General features: G+C 36.0%; 1 protein-coding gene across 7 annotated transcripts in view; it reads right to left on the minus strand.

The window, feature by feature from the left end:
* FAT1 (FAT atypical cadherin 1) overlaps nt 1-26,647 on the minus strand; it is a 112,142-nt gene that overhangs the window by 44,858 nt on the left and 40,637 nt on the right. For 6 of the 7 annotated variants that reach the window (XM_056337898.1, XM_056337909.1, XM_056337929.1 and 3 more), the window contains exons 4-6: nt 9,665-9,726; nt 4,464-4,793; nt 3,723-3,933 (exon numbers count right to left, since the gene is read on the minus strand). In XM_056337898.1, the coding sequence (XP_056193873.1) occupies nt 3,723-3,933; nt 4,464-4,793; nt 9,665-9,726 (603 nt within the window). Of the gene's footprint in view, nt 1-1,496; nt 1,566-3,722; nt 3,934-4,463; nt 4,794-9,664; nt 9,727-26,647 lie in introns of all 7 variants that reach the window. The other variant, XM_056337943.1, reaches the window with a different exon arrangement.

Here is a 26,647-nt window from a genome sequence, read left to right on the forward strand (position 1 = left end):
TATATAAGGCTGAAAAAGCTACAGCACCTCCAAAGGATGCTCATCTCAGTGCTGAGTATCTAAAGAACTCACTAACTCCTGCTGAAATAAGCAGGGCTCAGATGGGTGCTAAATGTTTAAGTGCCCGATGTTTAAATATGGCTAAGCTCCTTTTCTGAAGCAAATTATCTTAACTTCCCTTGTGAAACTTTCCAATTACCCTTTGAACTAGTTAAATAATCATGTAGATCAATAATTACACTTGATCAATTAAACATTTAAATGTTTGGCATAAATGTTTGTCATCATCATGCCACCCTGTGCTGACTGTCATGAAAATACAGTGTCCATTAAGTCCAAATATTGTTAGCAATGACAAATACTGCCATTTATTTACAGTTGCTTTAGACGTCTCAACAAACTGCTTAAAATGCAGGAATCAATTTTTATTTTGGTCAAGTCAATCCTAGATATGGCAAACCAATTTCTTCTAATTATGTGTATAAGCTTTTCTAATTATATTTTACAAGGACAGTGTTCAGATATCATCTGAGTGCCTTTTTTTTTTTTAAAAAAAAGAGTTTTTACATGCTATGTTTTATAATCACTAAATGCCTTTCATGAAAACCCAATGCTAGAAGCAAAAGGGTGAAGTCCCAAAGGTTGCAAATTTATACTTAATCCAGAAAGAACAGTAAATACTGAAATGGGCCCCCATTCACATGTAAAAGGGATGTCACCTTTAGAAGGTTTCATAGCGTGACAGACATATCAGTTTAGGAAAGATGGGCTGGATTCTGCTTCACTAGATTTAAGATATTTGATAATGACAAAGATAATGTAATTTTTCTAGTTTCACTAAAAGCCAACTCCTCTTACTGGTCCAGCAGCAGTTTCTGAATCACACAAATGAATACAAACCGGACAGCATGAAAGGCAGCAGCTTTTTCTTTTATAAACAGGTGGACATGAGATTTTTTTAATGGGCTTTGCACAATATGTCAGCTTCAGAAAGTGAATCTCTAGCTTTTATTTTATAGCTGGCATGTGATACCATTTTTTCAGATGGCTCAGATGATGTCTAAATGACATCATATCCATATTCAGGGAAAAAGCAGGGTGAATGGCTAAGAATCTTCTCATTCAGTTTCCCTGATACAAGCATAAGGTCTCTAACAAAATTTTTTCTTTCTTATCAAGGAAATCACAAAGGCCTTGCCTAATTTTTGTATTAATGGTGATATCTGGTAATTCACTGAAGCAGAACTCAACCCAAACTTCTGCATCTGGTACGCTGAAAGTGTAATAGCAACAGTTTTGGCCAAAGCCAAAACTGGATGCTCTGAATCGATGCTGTATAAATGTAATGATGACAAAACAAAACAAAAACAAACCTGTCACAAATGCAACCGTGAGCACTTTGATTTCCGAAGTTAATAAAATAAATATTTTATAAATGTACGCTTTCATTTCAGATCTCATAATCTGGTAATAAATTATGTGATCTCAGCAGATACCTTCTGCTGTACAGTTCAGGTCACAAGCCATCTGAAAGATGTAAAATACTTCACTAGCAAGCTTGTCTCCTGGCTCAGCCAAAAAGAAAGAAAGCATGGAAAGCAAGCACAGAACACAAAGGAAAGCTGTCAATCAAATTAATTCATGCTATTAGAAACAGTAAAAGAGGGCAGTAAAGTGACCACCTGTAGGAGTAGCTGATAACTACACAACGTGATCACATATCAAACTTTCCCAAACACTTTTACTAAGAAAATAGTCAAAATACAATTGTTTATTTTACAGTTCATGGACAAGTTCTCCTCCTTCCCTTGGAGTTTCCTGTATATCTTTCTAAAAATAGCAGGAAAATACTGTCTATTTTGCACTAAGCACACAATAGAAGTTCTGTAAATGTCCAAACTGTGCTGCACACTTAGAAAGAGCAAATCAAAATACTATCATCAGAATACTATTCAGCTGTACACACTGTTTAGAGTGTACAGTGGTTCAGGCAAACTAAAAAGTATAGAAAAGTACATCCCCGATTTAATTAACAAATTTTGCTAATAGAAGACCCCAGGAAATGCCATTGCTGTACTCCGTGGAAACTCTCAAGACCTCTGAGGCCTCTTTTATCTACTCTTCCGTCTCCATGAACCACTCACCTTTTTCTGGCAATACCTCTTTTCTTAACCTTTCTTTTAATGGACTCTTTTTGGTCTACAGATGTTTCTGTTTGCTGTTGACTGAATAACCTTGTCTGAAATGCATCACGCAGAACCTTCTCCTCTCTCCTGCTCATGTAAATTATTTTTATATTTTCTGCTTTTCTGATCTCATGTCTATAAGTGTGTATGTTTGGGAGAACAGCAAAAGAGCAGCCTCAGTTCCAAAATACCTCTGATGCAGAGAGCTTTGCCCCTATGATAATGCAAGAAGGTCTCTTGAACTCTTTACTCCCTCTACACAGTTGTATAGATCTCTAACCCCCTGGTTTGTCTAAATGTAAACACTTTTTATTCAACTATGATGTATTTGGACAGGAACTAGATATATTTTTTTCCAGACTAGAAAGAACCATTAGAAAGAACCATTTAAAAACCTGTATGTAAATATCTAATACATTAGCAATGATATAATCACAAGTTGTTCATGCATGAAGCATGCGTTTAGGGAAAAGTTGTCTCTGTTCTCATGTGCTTGGAAGTTTTCTGAGAACACCCTCAAGTATTTGACATATATTCCTGCTACATGTATCAGTTTTTACAAACTTTATTTTTAACTGTTGCTGTTCTCAGCATCCCCTAAGAAACACCTAAGAGCAAACCTGACCTTTAAAATAACTAAATTTTTAAGAAATAGTTCAAAAAATGCTCTCTCCAGCAACTTAACACCATAATCTTAGCTAAAATTTTCAGCAGTAACCAAGGTGAAAAAGATCCTTCTTTCTCTTGCAAATGTGGTGGAAAAATCCTGATCTCATAGGGCTATCTTAAGACCAGAAACAGTTCACTACAAGATACCTCTCCTGAAACAAGGCTGTGCTATTCTCCTTGATTCTAAAGCATGTAACACACGACAAAACTTGTTTTCGGTATCAGCTATATAATGAACACACTGTGTATTCCTGGTGCTCATAGGTCTATTAAGTCTAAAATTAAGAAGTACTACTCATTTTGTCACCACAGCATCAATGTATATTCATATTACTAATTAAAATTCCCTTTTCAATGGTAAAGGCTAAGGTGTGACATAGTAAGAATATGTACAGGAAGAAGTTTGCTGGGGTTAGGAACACTGCAAGCTTTCCTTTTAGTACTGATTTAAGGGACAGCAAATTGAGAAGCAGCTCAGAGGCCAAAAAATCAGCGTGAACAATATAATCTCTCTTTGGGTATATTATCCTGATTTGTAGAAAACTGCCATTTTATCTCTTTCCCTATTCTACAGACTATGTTTTAATTCCATTGAAACAATATTCGTAAGTCACTACCAAAACTGTCGCAAAGCAGATGTTTTGCAAGGTGATTTTCATCTTTGATATATTGTGGCACTGATAAAAATTTCAGTCATTTTGATTTATAAAGAAACTGAGGGAAAAAAGTATGCATCTACAGCTAAAGAATGCCAAAATCTTGCATTATTTAGATAAGCAATTAAGAAACCCAGTTGCAATGAGCCCTCCAGTATCTCAGACTCCATTCATTTGTTTCTAATAATAAAAGCCCTTAAGTCATCCTTACCCGTTATGTCAAACCAAAGTGGTGTTCCAAGAGGTTCAACAGCTATTACACCAATCATGTGAGCAACTGGGTCACTTTCCATCACCGTAAAAGAAAAAAATGCTTCCTCAAAATAAATGGGCTCTGTGGGTGGGACAGGCTTTGGAATCCATTCTATGTGAAGCCGCGTTGTTGATGATTTTTGTGGACGACCATTATCTACAGCTTTAATCTGTGAAACAGACACATCTTTTAGGTTACAGGATCACATAAATCATTATGTCACATAAATGGAAAAGTAATAATAAGCTCCAAGCACATTTGCTTGTGTGAGATATATCCAGAAAGGTTAAGTGTCTCTCAAAGTGCCACTTGCCCTTCATTATCTGGGCAGCAATGGAGAAAAAGTATGTAGCACCTGACAGAAGCACAAAGTGTTAACATAAATTCACTTTTATTTTGCTTTCTTCTTGAAAGAGAGTCAAACTGATTGTTTATGTTCCTTCATCATGTTCATTATCTGTCAAGTTCTGGAAAAGAACAACAGCTTCTTGATTCACTTTCCCAATACAAACATCTGAAATCATCCTTCAGAAACAAAACAAACAAACCACAAGCACACAGAAAAATACTTGGGATTTGCTGAAGCTTTCTTCCTTCAGATACTGCAGTCACTCATCTGCCAGCTACTGAGTAAGAAGTGATGAGAACACAGATAAAAGAACACTTCACATATTTATGATATACAAGATTTTGACTCACTGAAAGGATATCATAGTCCCTTGCCGCAGAAAATTTCTTTGATGAAACCACTCCAGTTTTCGGTTCAATGAAGAATTTGCCATGTTCATCACCCTCTTCAATGCTGTAAGAGATCTCTGCATTGGGGCCTTCATCCTTATCTGTAGCAATAACTCGATAGATCGGCTCTCTCCTGGCAGTTCTTTCTCGTTCTGGCTTACCACGCTCTGGAAGTTGGATTTTATAGAACTTTTGCAAGAACTGAGGCTTATTGTCATTCTCATCTAAGACCTTCACAATCACCCGTGCAACTGTTGATTTTGCAGGAATACCGTTGTCTGTTACTGTTACCTGTTTTTATAAAAAAATGATATGGTTAGCACCTAATTCAAACATGGTCCTTCCAACAATGCTCTTTTGAAATCAGATTTTCCTACAACTGCCTACGACAACTGTACAGTGATTCTCTAACTTCAGTTACTTAAAGACCATTGTTTAAAGCTATTTGGTGAACATTTACAAAAGGCACTACCAAAAGTCTATTCAGCTACTATCATAGTATTTTGATGCTTGATTTATGGCATGTAGGAGTTGACAGATATACATAAAATATATTTCACTATTTTGCAGCATTGTGACTGAAATAGTAACTTAAGTACAGGAACAGCACACAAGTATAGTATCTCTGGTAACAGTTTCACTGTAATAATACCTTAATTCAGCCTAGTGTTTCCTTGCAGCTTTTCAATTTAACAATTTGATTTCAAACCTCAAAAGATGCAATTCATAAGAATTTAAGTTTCATCATTTGACAGGCCTATGCACTAAAAATCCCCTATATTTCAAGACAAAATCACTATATTGTTTGAAAGACACTGAAAAAATTGCTTTTTAAGACAACACAGAACAATCTATTTCCATAAACTAAATGAAATGGGAAATGAACCAAGTCTAGTCTTCCAGCAATAGTCAAAATTTCTCCTAAAAAGCCAAGACATTAGTATGAAATCTTCTATAAAATTAATTATATGACTGATCTGATGTTATTGGCATGGATAGTGAATAAAAATATAGTAAGAGTTATGTTTATTTGAAGTCAGAAAATAGGAAAAAATTCTTATCTACTGGAAAAGGATCGAACAGATGGAAAACCAGTTCATTTACAGGAATCATACCTTATTACCTTGACTTTTACCTAATTAATCCCTTATTGGTTAATAAGGGGTTAAATATGAGCCTATATAAACTACTTTAGCGTCTATTTCAAAGAAAAAGATAGGGGGCTTATTGTTCCTGCTTCCTGCAAGACCTTGGTTAGGAGAAGAGTTCCAGAATCAGGCCCATCATTTTCTGGCTGTATCCTGCCACCCACATACAAGCTAATGGGCTGAGACAGACCTCAGATATTTTCAAAAGAGTGTTTAGTTTCTATTACACAAAGCATTTAAAAAAAAACCCACCAAAACAACAAAACAAATTCTTCACTGATAACAGTATTACCTGACCTCTAGAAGTTTAGCTAAATCTCAGTTTCCGAAGGGGATCTTTTAAAAAACAAATCGGCATTAAAGACAGGGAATAATGATGGGTAAAGACATCTTTTTTTTTTTTTTTTTTTTTTCCCTTTTTTTTTTTTTTCAATCTTTCATGTTCTTTTCCTTACTTTCTCTTTGCTGTTGGGCTGTTTTTTGTTATAGCTGTAAAATTTTAATCCTTGTGTGTCTCAATTTAAAAACAATTTTATGACCCAGTGTAGCACTTTATCAGCTTTTCTATGGTCTCCCCTTAATTTTCTTTTACTCACTCCCCCCCAACTTAATTTACCTTCCTTATTATTACATAGAAACACACAGGGATGTCTGAGTGTCACCTACGCCAGCTCTCCTGTAATTAGAGGAACTGATAAACTGCGGTATGTTAATCTAATTCTATGTGATACTTCTCAAAGCTATAGAGGAATGCATAATATGATTTAAAAAAATCAAACACCCAATGTTTCTAACAAATTATGCAGGAAATGTGTTACTGCAGTTTCATTTTGGTTTTGAGTTTTAAAGAAAGAAACAAGTCTTTGCTGGGAGGCAACTGTACAGAACTCAGTCACTACAGTAGCACTGGGAAAAAACAAGGAAGATATATGGTTGGACTCAATGATTTTAAAGGTCTTTTCCATCCTAAATGATTCTGTGATTCTAAGATCAGTGCTGTGGAGGGTGTTAAAAAAAAAAATACCCCTTAACCCAAACAAAAAACCCTACACGCCACTGATAAAGAGTATTCCAGTTCCAACAATCCCACCACAATTTGGGGAGAACAAGTGTTTTTCTTCATGAATGTGGGTGGTGAATTCCTTCACTGATTCTTAGGATGCCTTGGGAAATCTGACTCGAAAAAGGTAAGGATTTAAGGATAATATGGCTACAAAATAAAGAAACGAATACCAATGGAAGACTTGACTGAATCCCTGATGAAAAAATGGTTTTACACTGACATGAATGAGGACATGATCAGATACTCTATTTTTGCCCTTTCACATCTATTTTAGGGGAAAAAACCCCCAAACTTAAATACATTTTCAATGTGGTATAACTTGCAAGCATAAACCAAGAAATATCACAATGAAACACATGAACTGCAACATGAAATGCAAATTGCATGCTCATCTCTAACAGATGGTAGGATTTCCACATACATGAATATCTGTTCCCTTCAGTACTTGTAATAGAACACCACCACATATCTTTCAGTTCAAAGAAAACCAAAAAAAACCCCAAGAATCAAAACACATCCCAAAAGAGGAAAGAGGAAATTCCAAATGGTACAGAATAATTTGTCTGTTAATATAAAATTAGCAGTGCCCTGAGCAAGCAGATAAAAAAATGGCAAACTGGAGGAAAATCTAGTTTTGTTTGAATCCAGCATCAGTTTTGAAGGCATTACTGACATAACAAGCAGATATGAGAGAATAACATGAAGCTAACTTAAAATAACTGCATAAAAAAAGTACCAATTGCCATTCAGAAAATAGTTACAAGTTGGGAGTAAAAGAATGGAACATATTAATTACTACTATGCAAGCATGAGTGCAATCAAGGATCAAATTTAATAGCAAACAAGGAATAAACCCACCAACCCATCTGGTCAAGATTTCAATGCTCAATTAATTAACCAGATGCTCAGCATTTGGCTCATAACATTTATGCACCATTCTGTGCATTTCTGGGTTTCTTTCCAAACTATTTTCAAAGTTGTAAACATAAAGCCAACAAATGGGAAAACTGCTACTTTGGGACATGTTGTCTATCAGTATCACACTGAAGAGTTCTTCCATTGGACACTTCACAGACTTTTATTTAAAATGTTAACAACCAGCTGAGATTCAAAGCGAAGGAAGAATGAAGAAATATAAACAAGACCAGCAAGCAATAACCAATATTCCAAATTAAAGAACGATCAGCTTCATCTGCTATCTGTATAGAGAATGCTGAAATCAAGAGGATTTATGTACCATTGTGTGAACTGTAACCTTAAAAAAAACACTGTCAGAGTTCTGCACATGTTATCTGTTATAACTTAAGGTTAAATTAGCAGGCATGACTGCTAGCAGACAACTGCCCACAACATTACACTGCTAGTGTAAACTCTGGCGTAATTTTTGGCCCAGAGCCTGTAGCACGCTGCCACACCATTGCCTAGCTGCAGCCTGAGAATTCGCACAATTTCAAGCACCATTCTCAACAGCCGATTTGGATACAGCCACCTTGTTCCAGGGATATGGTATAAGCAATCAAAACCATACTGTGCCAGGTGGCTTCAAGGTCAGAGAATAACCCACAGCTCATTTTATTTACTGTGTAAATCTAATACAAAAGCCAGCACAATATGCATGGAGTAAAAGTCATGAGATATGGATTTTATAACCAACATACATAGCAGTGGTCAAAAAATAAGATATAACTGACATGAAGTGCTTTGGGAAACTGACACAAGCAAATTTAAGGTGGTAATTTCAAAAGAGAATAATATAATGACTTTATAATTTGCAGGAATAACATGTCTAGCACTAAATCAGATTTACCACTTAACTTTTCTACTACTACTAGAAACACACTAAAGAGGAAACTCCACTGTACTGCTACTTAGGTGCAAAGTTCTTTGCAAAGCTGACACAGAAATGAAAATAATGATTCAAATATGGTCCAACAGCTGCATTAATCCAGCTTGCAATGCACCAAAGGGATAGAAAAGGGCCAGGAAGACTGCATATACACCGGAGCTCTGCAAAAGGACAGCTTGTACTATCAGGGAATACGTTCCCCTCCAAGTCTATGCAGTCCTTGCATTCCTATCAGAAAACTTTTTTACAGATTTCACAAGTTCTTAGTCCAGACTTGCTTCTCTAGTTTTAACATTAGTTTTGCTGGCTCACATTTCAGTCTTTTATCTATCATCCCGGAGGAGAGGCACATTTAAGGTTCCAGACAAATCTAAGTATATATCACTGTGAGCATTAAGTTTTCATAGCAGGTGAAGTACAATGCTGTCACACTGCATGACAACATGGTGAAACTGGAAGACACACAGTGGTCTATGTGTTTTAATTTCAAGTTGTTTGCCAACGAGAATAGCCATCACATAAATTCCAGGCAATCAATTAAATGAAGCTAAATAAAAGAATTACATCATTTGTTTCATGCTCTTGGACTCTGACTCTATAATGCCTATTTTGCAACTCATCTACTTATGTGATTGATAAATATGTTACCCAGAAAAAATGTCAGCTCACAATCTGTCTGTATTCTCAATCTTAATAGAAGATTCTGCACTTGTTTTTCAGAGGTCTATTCAGCAAAAGGCAGACTGGAATAGCTATTCCAATAATTACACAGGAAAATCATAAAAAAAAGGAATCGCACTCCTTTTAACAGTCATGCCCTTATACTGTTTGAAAGAAAATCTTGGTTTACAGATATAAAAACAAACAAAAAGATTGCCTTCAATCTGTATCTTAACTCTTTTCTTATGGAAAAGTTCCAACACACTGTTTTTATAAGATAGGTAACTTTCTGCATTGTAATATATTGAACATAGAAGTAAACTACTTCTGAAATCCAGTTCTCTAAATTCTTTATATTGTAATCAAGCACTGTAAACTTAACTCTCTGTAAAAGAACAATAAACTTACAGTCACTGTTTTTCAGAGAACTAAAGAAATTACTTACCTCCAGTATGTGCTCTCCCTGCTGCTCTCGATCTAGTTTTCTAGATGTGGTTGTAATTAGACCTGTAAATAATAAAATAATAATTAATCAGATCCTTCAAGAAAATAATCTGAATGAAGGTTAGGTTAAACCCATAGTTACTGATACAGCCAATCTCAATTTCTTCTTAGGTGGTCTCTTCTCTTTTTGCAGAATTTATGCTTTTATTAAGGGAAGGGGTGAGGGGTTTCCAATCCTTAAGGGCCATGAAAATATTCTTTGCAATCTGAAAGCTAAAGCTGTTGTAGTTCTTATAACAGACATGGTTCAATTTTCCCACACATGTCATGTTTCTGACAGGAGTAACATATGTAATTCACTCACATGAAGTCTTTTTTTTCAGAGGGTGCTTGTATGCCTTATTCAAAGGGTGCTTACACACATTATTTGGATAATTATCAGTTTCTTCAGGAGAAACATCTATTTGTATTTTTAACAACAACAGAAAAAGGATGACCTGAAGAGATGCATTAATGGTGGAAACCAGAGCAATTTGTGTGTGTTGGCTTGATTTGGCAACAACAAGGAGTCAAACAGTTACTGTTGGTAATAGCAGAGAATAAGCGCAAGTTTTTGATTCATGACTGTGTTGCAAGAGTTCAATACTCTTTTGATGCAAGACTAGGAAGGCATGATGAGTTTTGCTTTAAACGAAGAAAGTCAAAGAGTAAGAGGTGACAAAACCCCCAGTGAAATGTAAATATGAAAGGATTTTATTTGAATTAATTCTCTCTAACAGCAGGTTCAAAATTTTAACTACTGAGTTTCATGAAAAGTAAACTCAGTCGATTCTCAATTACGGTTGAACGTCTTGCTGTGATGGGGTTAACTGTGCCATGGATGCAGGCACAGGAGATAACTACTTCTTTGCTGCACAAAAGCTGTTAACTTGTTTGCATGAACAAGTTGGCCCCACAAACACCATCACTGTGTTCACAAGGCACTGAGCCTGTGCTAGTAAATCCTGCTACAACAAACTTGGCTTTTCATGGAGCAAACACCAAGATCTGGATTTGCCCAGCTTAACCCACTACTGGCCAAAGCATCCCATATTCTCTGCAGCAAGAGTCCAGTATATGCTATATACAGAAGACACTACAATGTCACAAGACCTTTCCACTAACTGTCCCAGCTTGTCACAGTGACAGAAAAGCACTAACATCTTGATCTTTAATTGTGAAACTGAAAAATGGGAAGCAACTACCCAATTATGGACAAAATAGAGAGCAAAACACAGGCCACACTCTTATTGTTCCTTTTCCTAACTGTAGTGTAAGGTTTTTATTAATAAGACCTTGTATAAGCAAAATTAAAATCCATGTATAAAGTTTCCAAGGTTGATCTGCTACAACAAAAACCCTTCAGTTTTGTCTCACAGTTGATAGAAATAGAACAAGTAAGATGAGCAATAAAGACTTCAATTTCACTTAAAAAAGAAAGGTCAATAGAGAAGTGTAGTGTATGTCACCAGTGCACAGCTACTCAATGCTTCTGTGAAAATACAGTTGTAGTCTACATATACCTACAAAATAGAGAGCCTGTACTAAATATTATGAACAAAACCAGTATAAGGCAATATTACAGCTGTCATGCTCAAAAAACTGTTCTTCAAAAGACAGATAGTGCAAATAATGGCTGTTTCAACTACAGGCAAAACTGCACTTGTTTTTCCAGCAATTTGGTTTGTCATTGCACCAATATATTACATAACTAGTATTCTAGACATAAAGGTCTAAAAACTTTTTTTTTTATCTTTTTATGCTTTTACAACACATAGAATATATGTATGTTATTGTTAAAGTACTTTTTTTGGCATTATGAAGTAATTGCCCTTAATTACAAAGAAAATGGAAATAAAAATTAAAAGAAAAAAAAGACAAGGAAAAAGCAGTTACTTTAGTACTGTGAATTTGGGGATTGGCAGGGAGAAAGGATGTGACAACTTTATTAACCTCCTTGAGGGTAATATCTTCCAATAGAGATTACAGAGCTGTGAACAATGACAACTGAAAATATTTATTGTCACAGTCTAAACAAAGCTTTCTCCTAATTGCCTGGCCGATCAAGCCAGACCTTCACTTTTCACAGGCTCTGTGGGGAAACTGGAAGTGAACAAATGGCAGAACCAATGCCTCATCTACTTCCCTTCTGCAAAGGGACATTAGGTGACTTCAAAGAAACACGTGCTCTCCTAAATACCTCTCTTTCTATGAGCACCTCTGGAGAAAGCCAGCACAAGCCCTCCCATGAAGCATTAATTCCCTGAGACTCACCACAGCTGCAAGGGAAAAGGGTAAATTTCAGCACAGCTGCTAAAGGAGTTGGCTGTTGAATAGCTGGGTTGAGGATGGGGAAGATCTCAAAAAGCACAGGAAGAATAATTCCAGCAGAAAAATCTCATTATGTTTGCATTTCTTTGAATATTCAATATTCAGTCTATACAAGGGCACGTAGTGGTAGGACAAGGAGTAATGGTTTTAAGCTGAAAGAGGTTTGATTTAGATTAGATACTGGGAAGAAATTCTTTCCTGTGAGGGTGGTGAGGCACAGGAACAGGTTGCCCAGAGCAGCTGTGGATGCCCCATCCCTGGCAGTGTTCCAGGCCAGGCTGGATGGGGCTTTGAGCAACCTGGTCTAGTGGAAGGTGTCCCTGCCTATGGCAGCGGGGTTGGAGCTAGGTGATCTTTAAGGCTCCTTCCAACCTAAAGCATTCCATAACTTTATCATTCCATCTCTCACAGCTGCAGCAAGTACAGAATTGTTAACACATGAGAGCAGGAAGATGGCACCTTTCAACAGTTTCCTATCCACTTTTTCCCAATCAAGAGCCTTAAGAGCCACCACTAACCCCAAACAGTTCTGCTGCAAGCACTCTAGACAAAATTCTACCATATACCACTACTCTATGTATTACATTTTGTTGAACAAAGTCCAATTCCAGATGTAACTTCTGTTAATAAAGTTGGCCAATAGAACTCAAACAGGTAAGCAGAAAAATATCCAGTAAGCACAAATATATATGCTTTGATCTGTCAAAACCTCCAGTCTTTTCAACCAAGCATGCCACACTTCTGTTAAAACATGTCAGACCAATAACAGAAGGGTTTAGTCTTCACCATATATATCCTGTATATTCAGCAGAAGCTAACTGCCAGCAAAGGAAATGTAACACTTCTTGATTTAGAACTGCATACACATGCATGACATTCTTTTTATTTAACTCTTTACTGCTAGCCACTTACCTAAGTAAAAATTTAGCTTCGGTGAAGTGTTTCACTACAGTTTAAGACTGTAAAAGGTTTATTATGGCAATCACTAAGTTTTTCCTATTTTTTCAGGTTTTTCTATATTATAAAACACTTAATGCTGCACCAAAAAATTTCACCAGTTTTTGAAGAGCTTTTCTGAATTAGGGCCATAATAATAAGGTCGAGTGTTCCTATGCAGCGTGGCTTTTGTGACTGCCCATTAAGAAGCCTGGGGAGAACCTTAGGACCTAATATAAGCCATCTCCCTGCAACAAGAGCCATCACTTTCTACTGAAAACAATTAAGTTCTCAAACTTTTTATACTGAGCTCCCCCTCTTCTGTAATCTTTGCCATGCCCCTCCCTCTATAGAAATAAATGAATAACCACACCTTTATATTTGTATATAACCACACAAAGCTCGTTAATATTAATTCCACGCTACTAGCTATCTTTATAGCATGGATTGTATCAGCAATGAAAGAAATAGCATCAGAAAAAGTGGTCTTTTCAAGGGAAGGAGGAAGGCTCAAAATTTTTGTCTTGCTTGTATATATCATTTATTCCCTTCTACAGACACACCTACAAGTGCATACATTTGTGCTTTCAGAAACATACAGCCTTTCCAACTGCACATTCAGCTTGAGACGATGAAGATTCTGGAGCTGTATGGGAGTTTGGCTGTTAGCCAAAGCTAACCCACCACAACCCAAAAAACTGAAACAGATGCCAAGTCTACTAAGCTGCCTCTGATGAGTCTGACCTGATAGGCTTGATTTGAATGTAGTATAATACTATTTGAATTGTAGTGTCTGAGAAGAAATACAGTTTCTCTGATCTTTGAATGCACGGGCACTGAAGGTTTTAAGAAATGTGGAACGCAGCTACCACATTTTTTATCACCAACTTCAACAGTTACATGACATTGCAATTAAATATAAGGGACATCACATTTTGTTGATGAGATTTTTGTCTTCTGTGTTGAATGCAAACTATAACCAGTCAGCAGAAATGATTTCTCTGGATTGCATTAGTGCAACTCCATCAGTTTAAATCTTTAGATCAATTTATTTATAATATTTTATTATTTAAAGTCTTGTTCTCCCACTTCATCCTCAAATTGACCAATTACTAATGAATGTTAAAAACAATTATCTCTGTATTTTCTTTACAGAGTCTTAATATATAAGTCAGTTTAATACTTGAAGAAAGTAAGGATTTAAAACTCACATGTAGCTGTAATGATAATCTAGTTTGACTACTGCATTAACACAACCCTAAAGCACTGGGCAAATTACAGCATACATTCTGTAAGTGGAAGACCAATTACGTCTTTTCAAGTGATAAAGATGCTGTCACACCTCAAGGCAGGATTCCTACTAATCTTCCTCATTTAAGAAATACTGCATTATATCCAATTCAAGACAGCTTTCCCTTCTAGACAGACAAACAGATCTTTCTTTTGTCTGATAGACTAGTAAGCCCACTGTAATCGGCAGTTTCCTTCTCATGAAAGTACTTACTGCGATCAGGTCATGTCTTGGACATGTCTGATAATAAAGTGAGCAATAAAGTCCCACTGTCAGGAAGATGTCTTACGACATTGTTTTAAACTGCTTCAGTATCTCAACCCTTTCTGAAATATGGACAACATGACAAGCACAATAATCCATGATTGTTTCATCACTGCCACAAAAAGATGACTATTTCTTTCAGTCCTCTTTCTTTCAACTGATTTCAGGTTAACTATGATTTCCACCTAACTTTACACTTGGTGACCATCAGAAACAGCCCATATCTCCTTTCCAAAGATGTTCGGATAAGCTTTTTGGCAAAACTGTAGTCAAATCTTGTCTCCTAAGCCAAGACAAGGTTTCACAACCAAAGTAAATAAACAGGTTAATAAAAACAGGTCAATGAAGAGTAATAGCAAAAGGATTTAAGAACAGATTTCAGCTTTGCAGCTGACAGAAGATAAAGTCCATGTCTTACCAGTCATGTATAGATAATGATTATAAGCTAGGCAGTATCACCATGAAGGCAGGCTGCTGAGTTAAAAAACCAAACAAGATCATAGACCATCCAGCTATTGTACTGGAGAAAGCATATCATAAAGGAACTGAACAGCTTTGGTTTACATAGTCCTAACTAAAGGTAGTTCTTTAGCAGTTTGACTTGCTTTTCATTCCTAAACTATTCCTTGTCCCAAGCACCTTAATAGCTCTCAGTAAAACCAGCAACATAATTATCACCAGTAACTTCCAAGTGCTGAAAATATGATTGTAAACATAGTCGTCCCAAAAGAAACCAGCAATATCATTTACAAGCACATTAAATGGCTGCAAATACCTCTTTTGTTCAAGTAGAATATTTAAAAGCAATCATTTCTGTTCTTTCAATAAAGACTGTAAAAATGATACCACTTTTCAAGGGAAATCAAACGCCCAGGTTCCTCTTTCCACTCCTGGCTGACTACCCTACCCGTTAGCTAGAGTTGTGTTTTTGCTTGCTTGCTCTCTCTAGCCTCTTGAATCTTACCTTTTTTGCTACACAGTTGTTTAGGTAGAACACAAGATTACTTCTGTGTAGCACAGTTTACAGCCTGTAGCTCAGACTTCTCTAGGCAGTTTAAATCCACTTTTGGGACTCAAGGAGTAGTTTTCCACTCCACGTATGAATTTTCTGATCAGGGTATTTTACAAAAATGAGTTACACTACCCTATAAATAGTTTTAGAAAAATTAAAAGGTAGATCAACTGCAGTACACTGCGCTGAAATCAGTGTTCCCTTTCTGTTAAGTATAGCACGATTGCACTCAACTAGTAAAGTCTTGCACAGCTTTGGTGCCTGTCCCCCTTCACTTCCCATCTGCGCCAGTCCAGGCAAAAGCCAGCAGGACATTCTCACAGTGTACAGGCACCTAGGTAAACTCCAAACCGAAAGGTCTAAAATGCTTCGTAGAACTACACACTATTTGCTCTTCAGAACACCTTTTCTTTTTATTTAGGCACTTATTCCTGTTTCAGATGCTGATGCATATGCTCTGGATTTCATCGACAACCCTCCCCCCCCCCCCCCCCCCCCCCCCGCCTTTTGGCACATTTATCCCAGCTGAATAAATATCTTGCCCTTTGAATGGTACTCCACCAAAAATAAAGTAATAATTGAGATCTCAGTCCCACCCAAGCCAGGATTACATCAAATAAGGGATAACCAGCCTAGTCCATAGGGACATGCTTTTGTCAGCACATCAGACATTTATTGAAGTACAGTAATATCTGTGTTTATGAGTTTGTTCCTTGTTGCCAAGAGAAACTGTAAGCTTTGCATATGAGGTCAAAAAGTTACTCAATCCTATGGCTGATAATTCATACCAGTCACTACGTTAATCAGCAATCAGGCAACTTAACTACTCAGTCCTACTACTACAAAGCGTTAGTGCAAGGTGCACATCTGAAGTTGAGTCACATCCCTAAACAACTTTAACAGCATACAGATACAAAGACCTGCAATTTGCTGATCAGAGAACTCGATTAATCATTCTAGTGATTGCAAGCAGGGAGCAAAGACAAGCAACCCACCAAAGATTATTAACGTATGGTATAAGGAGGAAAACCACTTCATATAAACAATTAAGTCATCCAATCCAATAAACACTGTCAAGCTTCAATTTCAACTAGATTTCAAATGAAGTATAAAATCTGTGTTTAGTGATCAAACAACTATAGAAAATTTCTCAAATGTATCCTACAAAAGTAAACCATGTAGTTTTGTATAGTCTTAATCAGTCACAGAGTACACTATTTCCAGTCTGGGTTTACCAAGACAGTGGCGTAACTGCTTCTGCAGTAATTCTTTTACTAGTAAAACTATTTGGGGAATAATGAAAAGAAAGATATAAATAATCACATGTGCTCAAACAGCTATACTAGAAAAATAAACCTAAGTCTAAGATCCTGCTCAGTGCTTGAAAGCATTTAGGGTACGTCCAGTTTCACTGACAATCATATTCTTTTGGTAGTTTGTTTTTCTCATATATAAGATAAAAAACATAAACGTAAGTCATAAGCAGTATAAAATGAGATCAGACATGCAAAAAAGGTACTTAAATAATAAAAGAATAGCTAAAATAATTTTGAATAGCAAATAAAACAAAACCTAAGTATGACTATTGAAAGGAAACTAAGTGATGATAAATTTCCTGTAGAATGAACTTTGATCTTACTATCAACAGAACACTAAAAATTTCTGTTACCTCTTCGCTTACTTTGCAAAAAAATCCTTGCCTTCAGCACCATCTGGTATACTTAAAGCCACACCAATTCAAAGCTCAAATGCCTTCAGTAATCAACTGTAAGTAACCTGATCTTCACCACTCACCTTTATTATCTCACTTTGAGACATACCATCTTCAATAATTAAGTACAGAATTATAGCCATAAAATCTCATATCATCTTGAAAGATCCTTTCAGACCTGACATAATCTTACTGCATTTATAATGCCTGAACAAATACAGAAACCGCACTCCTTTCCAAACTTGGCGCTTTTTTACCCCCCTAAACAAAGGAAATGCATTTTTCATATTACAGTAGCCAGCACTGCGTTGTTAATACGTTTCAAGAGAACTCATGACCAGTTGAGAGAATTATTTCAGATTGATTATTAATGCATTGAGGTTAGTTTTGAGGCAATTCCTCTGCTGCAGACATTTTACAATTTCATTATTATTTTCCCATAAAACTATTGCAACACACATGTGGATTAAAGACCACTGACAAATTCACAAAGAAAGAAATGGTCCCTAGAATTTAGAGCAGGTTTCCATGTTGGCTACTGTCTTGACGTCAAAATTGCTTTTATGCAATTCAACTGTTTTTATTAACACTGGTTTTTAGTCACAAAACAGTGTTTTGGTTGCAATTACAGCATTTAACTAATGGCAGCACTGGTTGAGAACGACTGAGTAACATGAAAAATTATTGAACTCATTTTGGCATTTCATAAAACTCTACAAACAGGAAAATGTATTATGGCGGAGAGTAGAAAGTTTGACGCTACTTGTTTGGTTGTTTTGGGGTTTTTTTTGGCAAAATATGAGAACAGCTGTTTAAAACGTTTTGATACATTACAGTGATACGTTCTAAGTGAAATGAGAAATTAAAATGTCTAGTTAAAGTTTCTTAGTATTTAGCATATTATAATAAGGAAGAATCTTTTGGAAAAAGTTTCCAAATAATCAATACAGATGCCAGGAAACTGAAGTACTAGTTTTAAATGTGGTCTCTCTTCTTGTAACAACCTTGGAAGCAAAACTGTAAAGGGAGGGTTCTGATCTCAGTTATCTTAGCACATCTAAGACTCCATCTACACACAGACAAATGAGACCACCCACTGGATCTAAACACGTACAGGTCACAAAATACCACCAGCACAAAACAGAAGTCTTTCATACTTAGAAGTGGCTCATAATTCCATTACAATGCCATACTATTGATGCCAAAAAATCCTCCCAGAACAGAACAACGGAGTAAGCAGCCACACAAAATACAGCTTAATATTGAAAATGGTCATTTTATATATAGATAAAATTATTAATAAAAGACACTAATCTGAGAAAGTCACAATGTTTTATTTAACTAATATTATATTTTGAAACATAAAAGTGTGACTGTTTTTTAATTAACTGATTTGTAGAGAATGGATACAAAACTAGCTACCTGATTCTTATGGACAAAATCCATTCCCTCCGAATTTTGAAGGTAGGGCTTAAGGAAAGGGAAAATTCAGCTTACAAATGTTCATCACCATGTATGTCTATATGGTTTATTTATTTTTTATTGATTCAAACAATGAGGATTTCCTTAAGAAAGCTCATCAGTTGCAAGAGATGGCTGGTCTTCCTTTATCAACTTCAGGACTAGCCATCCAATTTGAAAATAGTCTTCTGAATTTGAAGACAGACAAGTTCAAGAATATGTCTCCTTAAAAAGCCAACAAATAGAACTGTATTTCTATTTTTGAAGCACAAAGTTTCTGAAAGACTAGAAGAGGAATTAAAAATGTGATCTGGCACAGCCTCTTTCAACATTTATCACAACACCGATACTGGATGTAAAATTTTTTATCTAGGAACTGAGGCAGGAACTAAGAGCAGCATGCCAGAAAAAACCAAACATCATACGACCTAACACCATGAATAAAACCAACTTCTTTAAAAAAAAGAAAAAAAGAAAAAACAAACACAAAACAAAACCAAAACCCAAACTACTTTATTCCAGTGTTACCTGTATATGGCTAAACTAGGTATAGATAAGAAGTTTCAGCTATTTCAGGGTTCTGGGCAGTCTTAAACCTACAAATAACTTGCTTGGAATTTTCTTCAGTTACTCATTTAAACCTTTCCTATGAAACAGAAGTTGAGGCAACAGTGTAACAACTCTGTTAGATACAATTGTCCTTACTATCTTCTCTTCTTTGATGTTATGAATGGTTTATGGATGACATATGTATTTACAAAAGTACTGAGAAAAACCACTGAAGAGACACTAAGAATATTAGGGTATTTCCAACACCATTACAGGCTTTATTTCGACATCCCCTAACTCCCTATAAATCTGAACCCTAAAAAAGTAGTTTCTAAGTGAGAATTTGGAGATTTATATAATGCTGCTGCCCTCTCCCCCCCACCCCCCTTGTTTTACTTGCATGTTGCTTCTTATATTTAGAAGACACAATACTAGTAGAACAAGTCTGGAATGCACTACAGTCTTTCATCTACTGATTTAAAAGGAACTGCTTTTGTAACTGAATGATATGTAAAGACCTCCATTCAACACTAATGACAGAGATGATTACATAAACTGCTTCCAAAGGTCTTCTCAACTCTCAGAAAAGCTGAAAAATTTTACAGCTGACTCCTAGTTAGCCTTTGACTGTGACTCCACTGTAAATTTTTCAGATAGAAAAATATATTACTTCATGTAGAACTGTAATTTTGCTGGGATTGATCTTTTCTTTTTATCACTCAAAACCCAAGCCAAGCTAGATGTGAATCTGGGCACTCATGAGTAATCTTCTCTTAATAGGAAATGAATCAATATTAATGTTAGTGTTGCTATAAACACAGACTCCATTAAGTCACACTACTCAGAGTGCCTATCAAGGAAAGACTAGTATCTTTAAAAGCCTGTGTGAAGGTGGTACTATGCAAGTGGCTCACAATAGTATCTGATCACCATCTCTTCCCTGGCTAGAATTGTAATTTCACATGTTATATATTCCAGCTCAAAAGAACATACACTACGTCTGCATGTCTCATCACTATTTCTGCATCAGAATATGGGAAAACTGTAAAAAGGCCTCACTTTGTTTTGAACTTCTGTTTCACAATACAGATCATGCAGAGTATGACCTGAAGTTTTTATGTAGTTCCAGGGACAGAAAAAGGAGAAGGGAAGGACTGCTGTGTTTTCTGTTTATTTTCCCATTTCTCTTTTTCCAACGAGATGTAAGAAAATAAACAAATAAAGCCCCAACACCTCCACCGAAAATATAAAAGAAGTGGTCTCTACATAAATGCTTGCAAATAGTTTTTAAAATAGCTGTCTATATTATAGCAAATCTTCTGTCTTTTCAAGTTCTAAATCCCTAAATATTCTAGAGTGGATGTGAAGATGTTACTAGAAATTTCATAGACAGGAACTTGTTCCCAGTTCCAAAAACGACCAGGTTGAAAAACACTAGTCTAACAGCACTTTAAGTGCTTTAAATGGTATTTATGAAGGAAAATAAAGGTAGCTTTTTGCAGAATTAAATTCTCTTTCCAAATGTATGTCTATAGAAACTTCTGTCTATTCATGTAACCCTCTCTGGTTGCAGAAGTTTAACATTTAGGTTAATTCTGGTCACATTTTCAGTAAAGATAAAGAAAATCTTTCTAGAGACAGTGTAACCAAATACTTCCATTTTATCTCCATGTGATGAGTAAACAGTTGGGCACATGCAGGCTGCTACATACACTTTGAGGTGTGTGACATGAATGAACAATAGTTGAGCCTGGCATTACTTGCTAGCTGCTGAAGTAACATGAACTATTTCAATGCCTGGGTCTTTATTTAACTTTAAATCACATTAGTGTGCAATACAGTAATACTGGTTTCATTCAAGTTTCAAAATATTAGGTCAATTGGGATTAAAACCCACAAGCAGTTAAACAACAAAGGTTTCCTCTGTTAAAATGAAGCCAATACTACTGTGCGGTCACCGGCCCTTCATTTCCTCACTAAGTAATTCTCCAGTGTTATCGGAAACCCATGGAAGTTGTTTGCAGCCATACCCATTTCCTATTTCACTTCACTCAGTCTCCAAATCAGACACACACGCACACAAGGATACTATTTTAAAGGTAACAAAGAGCATAAAATGATAAAATCATGTGAGACAGATGATTTGCCCATGAGCTATTAACATTTTATAATTTTACAAAGCTCTAATAATTACCAGAGACTAACAAACATGACAGTGAGAACCGTTCAACAGAACAAACTTTTTAGATTAACATAGCGTTTTATTTTAAGATTGCATATATCAAAATATCTTTAAATCAGCACTTAATGTGAAGGTTGACATTAACTTTGTAATGCATGTTTTGAGGTGTGGTACAATTTATGAAACAAAACCTGCCATAATCCTAAATTGCCACAGGATTAATTTAGTGTAAGTACTTTCAAAAACTTGAGACAGTAAAAAAGAGCATAGTAAAAAGAAAGTAAGAGCAAAAAGTTATGTCAAATAATATTAAATCATAGAGAAACACTTATCTTCAGATTTAGTCGCTCAAACTGGGAAATTCCAGAGTCAAGTCTGCCACATCATCTTAACTTGACTGTCTCACCTGTGTGCATTAAGATGCATAGACTCAGGCCTCATTGGGAGGCACAGGACAGAGTATGTTCCGAAATGGCTAATTACTCAATGCTTCTGCTGGAATTCCCTGCGTAAGAAAGGCCTTATCTAAATGGCCTAGCTCCTACACCATAGGATTACTAATTGCCTCAAAGGAACCTCAGTGGCATTCTCAAGGCAATACCCAAATGCTTCATAAATATGGATGAATATTTATTTGAATATTCACAACACTCTCAAGCAATTAGCTTATGCAACTATTCCTATTTTACACCTATAAAACTGAAATATGGGGAAATTAACACTCAGAATTAATTTTGTCATTCTCCTGTCCAAGTTATGAACCCAAGCCTAATTTTTGGAAGCATGCATCATGCTTTTATCAAGTTGCATTAAAGGTAACGAAAGCTATGTTTTTGCAGTCAGCACTTCTGCAACCCTGGCTCAGAATTGTTATACGGAGCAATGGCAGGTAACTCCCTGCCTCATTTGCTATTATTGTTTTGAAATTCTGAAGTAAGGCATGGCTTCTGGAGAAAGTGTGATTTGCTACCCAACCCCGACTACTTCCCCAAGCCAAATCTAGCTGGTACAGTATACATATATACATATAACAGAAGTCCTGTGGAAGCAGAATTTAGTAAAAAGAACAGAAATTCTTGCCTGAATACTACCTGCCTGAATACTTGGGCGAGGTAATAAAATATAAAGTACAAGGGTCTTCTCTCATCCTGTATGGACACCTGGTTAGGATTCCAACTTCTTGCTTAGGAATACTAAGGAAAACTGGAACTCCCTTCACCATGCAAATGTAGTTTTTGCTACTCTAATGTGCATACTGATACTTACAAGGTAGTATACGCTTCTTTCAGACACCTTAACTTAGCAATTTTTGAGATATAAATTACACAAAGCCTATATCATTGACTAGCTGCCATACTTTAGAATCAGTGGCATGGCAAAACTATTCCATCCATATGGAAACTGAAACAGAGCCCAGGGGAATTCAGTCACCTCCTTTTCTTTAGAGAGAGTTCATTGTAATGGCTCTAGTTCTGCAGCAATTAAGGACGTTTCTCCTTAGCTCTTAAGTTGTGGTGTTTTACACATGACTTGTAGAGCTACTGTTGTTGGAGAGTTAAAGGTGAATACCTTTTTTCTATTCACATGATGTCTGCAATCCCACAGTTTAAAAAGTAAAAATAGATGAAAACTACAGAACATAGGAAACAATGATAGAAAAACAATTTCCTTTACTATGTCACTCTGGTAAGTATACATTTTAAAATGGGGAGGTAGTTTGCATACTACCCTTACAATTCTTACTGGGTGAAACAAAGAGCTTGTATTTAATGCATGTCCCACTTTTCTGTCTCAGTAAGAAGTTACACGTTTTGATTGAAAGCTCTTAGTAAAATGAATACAATAACCACGTCTTGAAACTGGCACTAACAGATCCCATTTCTAAATGGTTAATCCAATATATGATAGAAATGATATAGTTATGATTCATAAATCTACATTTATATACAATGGTATTTTCAGTTATTAGTAGTAGATGCCATACTAAGTACCTGTTCCACTTTCTTTAAGAATTACTGCAACACTGCTTTTGGCTGTCATGCTTCCAGTATTCCTCCCCAAAAAGCAATAAGGCAAACTAAGATATTATAATATTAAAGAAACAAAGATGGGAAAAAAATAGACATTTTTCCACTCAATATGGTTCTGTTCATGTAAAGATAAAAATATTCAGTAATTTAATTCAAACAATAAAAAATACTCAATTGTATTTTGCAAATACAACTATGGAGTTTACATAAGTGATATGTTAAACTTTTCACTCCTACAACTAGATTGGAGTTGAATCACTTTTAAGTGAAACAGGTCATTACTATTTCCCTGAAGCACCGTTTTTCTGTCCATCTCATTGCTTTCATAGAGAAAACATATCCAAATGCATCCAGTGAAATACAGAAACTAGCAACTACAAGTATTTTGATAATTAACTTTCATAGTCTTTGACCTTGTTACAAGGTAATTATGATATGTAAAAAGAAAAATATCCGAATAACTCACAAGCAAATAAACCACACCCAAGTCAAATACTACTAAGCTATTTTCTATTATACATACCAGAAAAAATACTGCACATTGTGAGCACCAAAGCACAAAAACTAGAGTATATTTACTGTTATATAACCCTCTGCTTTACATGGGTGTTGCTAAAAGTGCAAATCTTTCTGATCCTCAGTGCAACAGCTCTAGGGTTAAGTGGCAAGATTAACCATACAGTCCCAGGAGCTATATTCTGAACAGCTAGCAAAATTCTGCCATCTCCTTCCATCTAAACATATCAAAATGCTTTGGAACTCTAGGAGTTTTACTTATATATTAAATTGTAAGCTATTTTGCGAGAAGTTAAGCAGATATAAAGTAGTCATTGTAACTCACATATTTGTCTACAGTTACATATTGTCTACAGTTATGTTCAGGTTGAGCATGAAAGTTATGCAATTCTTTCCTGCAAATGGTATTATGATAACTATATTCCACCTGGCCAGCTCACACATACAGGAGTTTTTTCATTACATGGAAACTCCAAAACTAAAGAGAACTGTTTTTAATTTGCTTTAATGAAGGTGTATCTGAAGAGATTATAAAATGTCCTATGATGTACTGTGTTACATACCCTGCTCCAAGAAGTGAAACAGCATTTCCGCATACAAAGAAAAACTCAGCAATGTTTCTTTAACTGAATGATTTCATATATACTTAAAATAAGATTGATTTTTTTTTCGTGCCAATCAACATTTACTGAAGAGGATACTTGGAAACTGATCACTGTAAGAAGCATGGCAGATACTACTTCAGCTGGTACCATTTTTGAGAAACTGATCAGTCAGTCAATAGTTCTTGTCCTGAAAAGAAATCTCTTCTTTCTGTGGAAGATTAACTATATCCTACATAGGTCCACATCAGTGGTTTACCATCTAAAAATTCAGTATTATTGCACAAAACCAGACATATCTTAGTTTGGAGCCTATACAATTCTAGAAATTAATTAGCTACTTCCAGAGAACAAAAAGCAGTATTTTACTTGACATAACAGGTTGTTGTAATAATGTAATAATAACAGTATAGGTTATTGCTATTTACAGTCCGTATTATTATATGTGGGAGTTCTAGCCATTGACCACAATACCATAGTGTTAAATTCTATAAAGAGACAGAAAAAGATGGATCCTTGATTTGGAGAGGAGACAACAACATATTATCAGCTGAAATGTATCTTTAACGCTCATCACATACTTTAACAATCCCAACACCAGCCTTCCCTTCACTCAGACTGAATGCCATTAGAGTTCTCAATTTGCCTTTGAGGCTGCACAGCAGCCCAAAGTAATCAATGTTAACACACACTTAACTCTTACTCTGTCGCTTTCAGTGGTACAATGGGATACAGTTAAAGACTTGATTCATATTCCAGACCTATCTCCCCTTTGGCTGGAAGGGAAACCTGAGGCCCTGTGAAGGTTTCTCTTCCTTTGACAAACACCTTACAGTGCGATGGCCCCACAAGGTCCAACAAGGGTAACATACCTGCATAAGCAAACAAGACAGGATTTGGTCTCACTAATTCTCCTCAAGTTTACTCTTCAGGTGAGCTCTATTTTAAGTCACTGAGATAAAATAAACCATGTTATAACTACAATAACTAGTGCCTTTTAAAGTGATTTTTCAACTCCTTAACATCCCAATCTTAGTGAAAGCGCTTTCACCCTATGTAAGATCTATTCAGGTCAAGTGTATTTGATTTCTAATAGACAGAAGAGAGACTTGGGAAGTTATGAACCTGATCATCTCAGTCAAAACTCATCTTAATCACTATGCGAGTGACTACTGCAGACTGACAGTTTCAAATGGAACATGTACAGGAAAGACATGACAGCCATTAGACTGCATGAAATCCAGTGTTGTATATCGTAAGAAAAAATATACATGCACTAGCTATTTAATATCAATTGAACTTATTTGAGTGCACTCTGGGAACACAACAGAAACAAACCAAAGAGGTCTCCCTTCTGCTCTGCCCATCTCTTCCCCTCCTTTGTTTATTATGCTTATCTTGCATTACAATTTTAACGGTAATAGACACCAAAGAATTTATCTATCCTTGTGATTTTAACTATAGTTTAAAAAATATTTTCTCCTGCTGAATGTAAATCAGAATGAGATTCTTTTCCTCTCAGTGTTTATACTCTAAAATTATTTCATTAGTTTCAGTTGGTTGGTTGGTTTATTGTGCCCCCCCATCCCACCACCCCTTTAACAGAGCTAAGAAGGACTCCAGACTGCACTGCTTTTGTCTACAGTATGCATGCTGCAATAAGGGCAGGTAAGAAACTCTCTTGACAGAAAATCTTTATTAGCTTTCTATTAAGTGCTCCTTATCACTTCACCATCTAGTGTATTGAGCTCCCTCAAGCTCCCTTTCTAACATAAATGAGATCAGCAGTAAGCTCCTGCTTTGGAAAACTACAAACTCTGTCTGAAGACAGGTCACAATCTCCTTCTGTCGCAATTTTTCTATCCATTAAACAGGAATAAAGAGGTTTCTTCCTCCCAAAACTTAGGGAAGGGAGGCACGCAAGTGCCTTTTTTAAAACAATGTCTGGAAAATGCTGCATCTCAAGTTGCACCAGGAAAGTTTTAGATTGGATATTAGGAAAAATTTCTTCACTGAAAGGACGGTCAAGCATTAGAACAGGCTGCTCAGGGAGGTGATGA

This window comes from Falco biarmicus, chromosome 1 (genome assembly GCF_023638135.1).
Source record: "Falco biarmicus isolate bFalBia1 chromosome 1, bFalBia1.pri, whole genome shotgun sequence".
NCBI classification, from domain to species: Eukaryota; Metazoa; Chordata; class Aves; order Falconiformes; family Falconidae; genus Falco; species Falco biarmicus.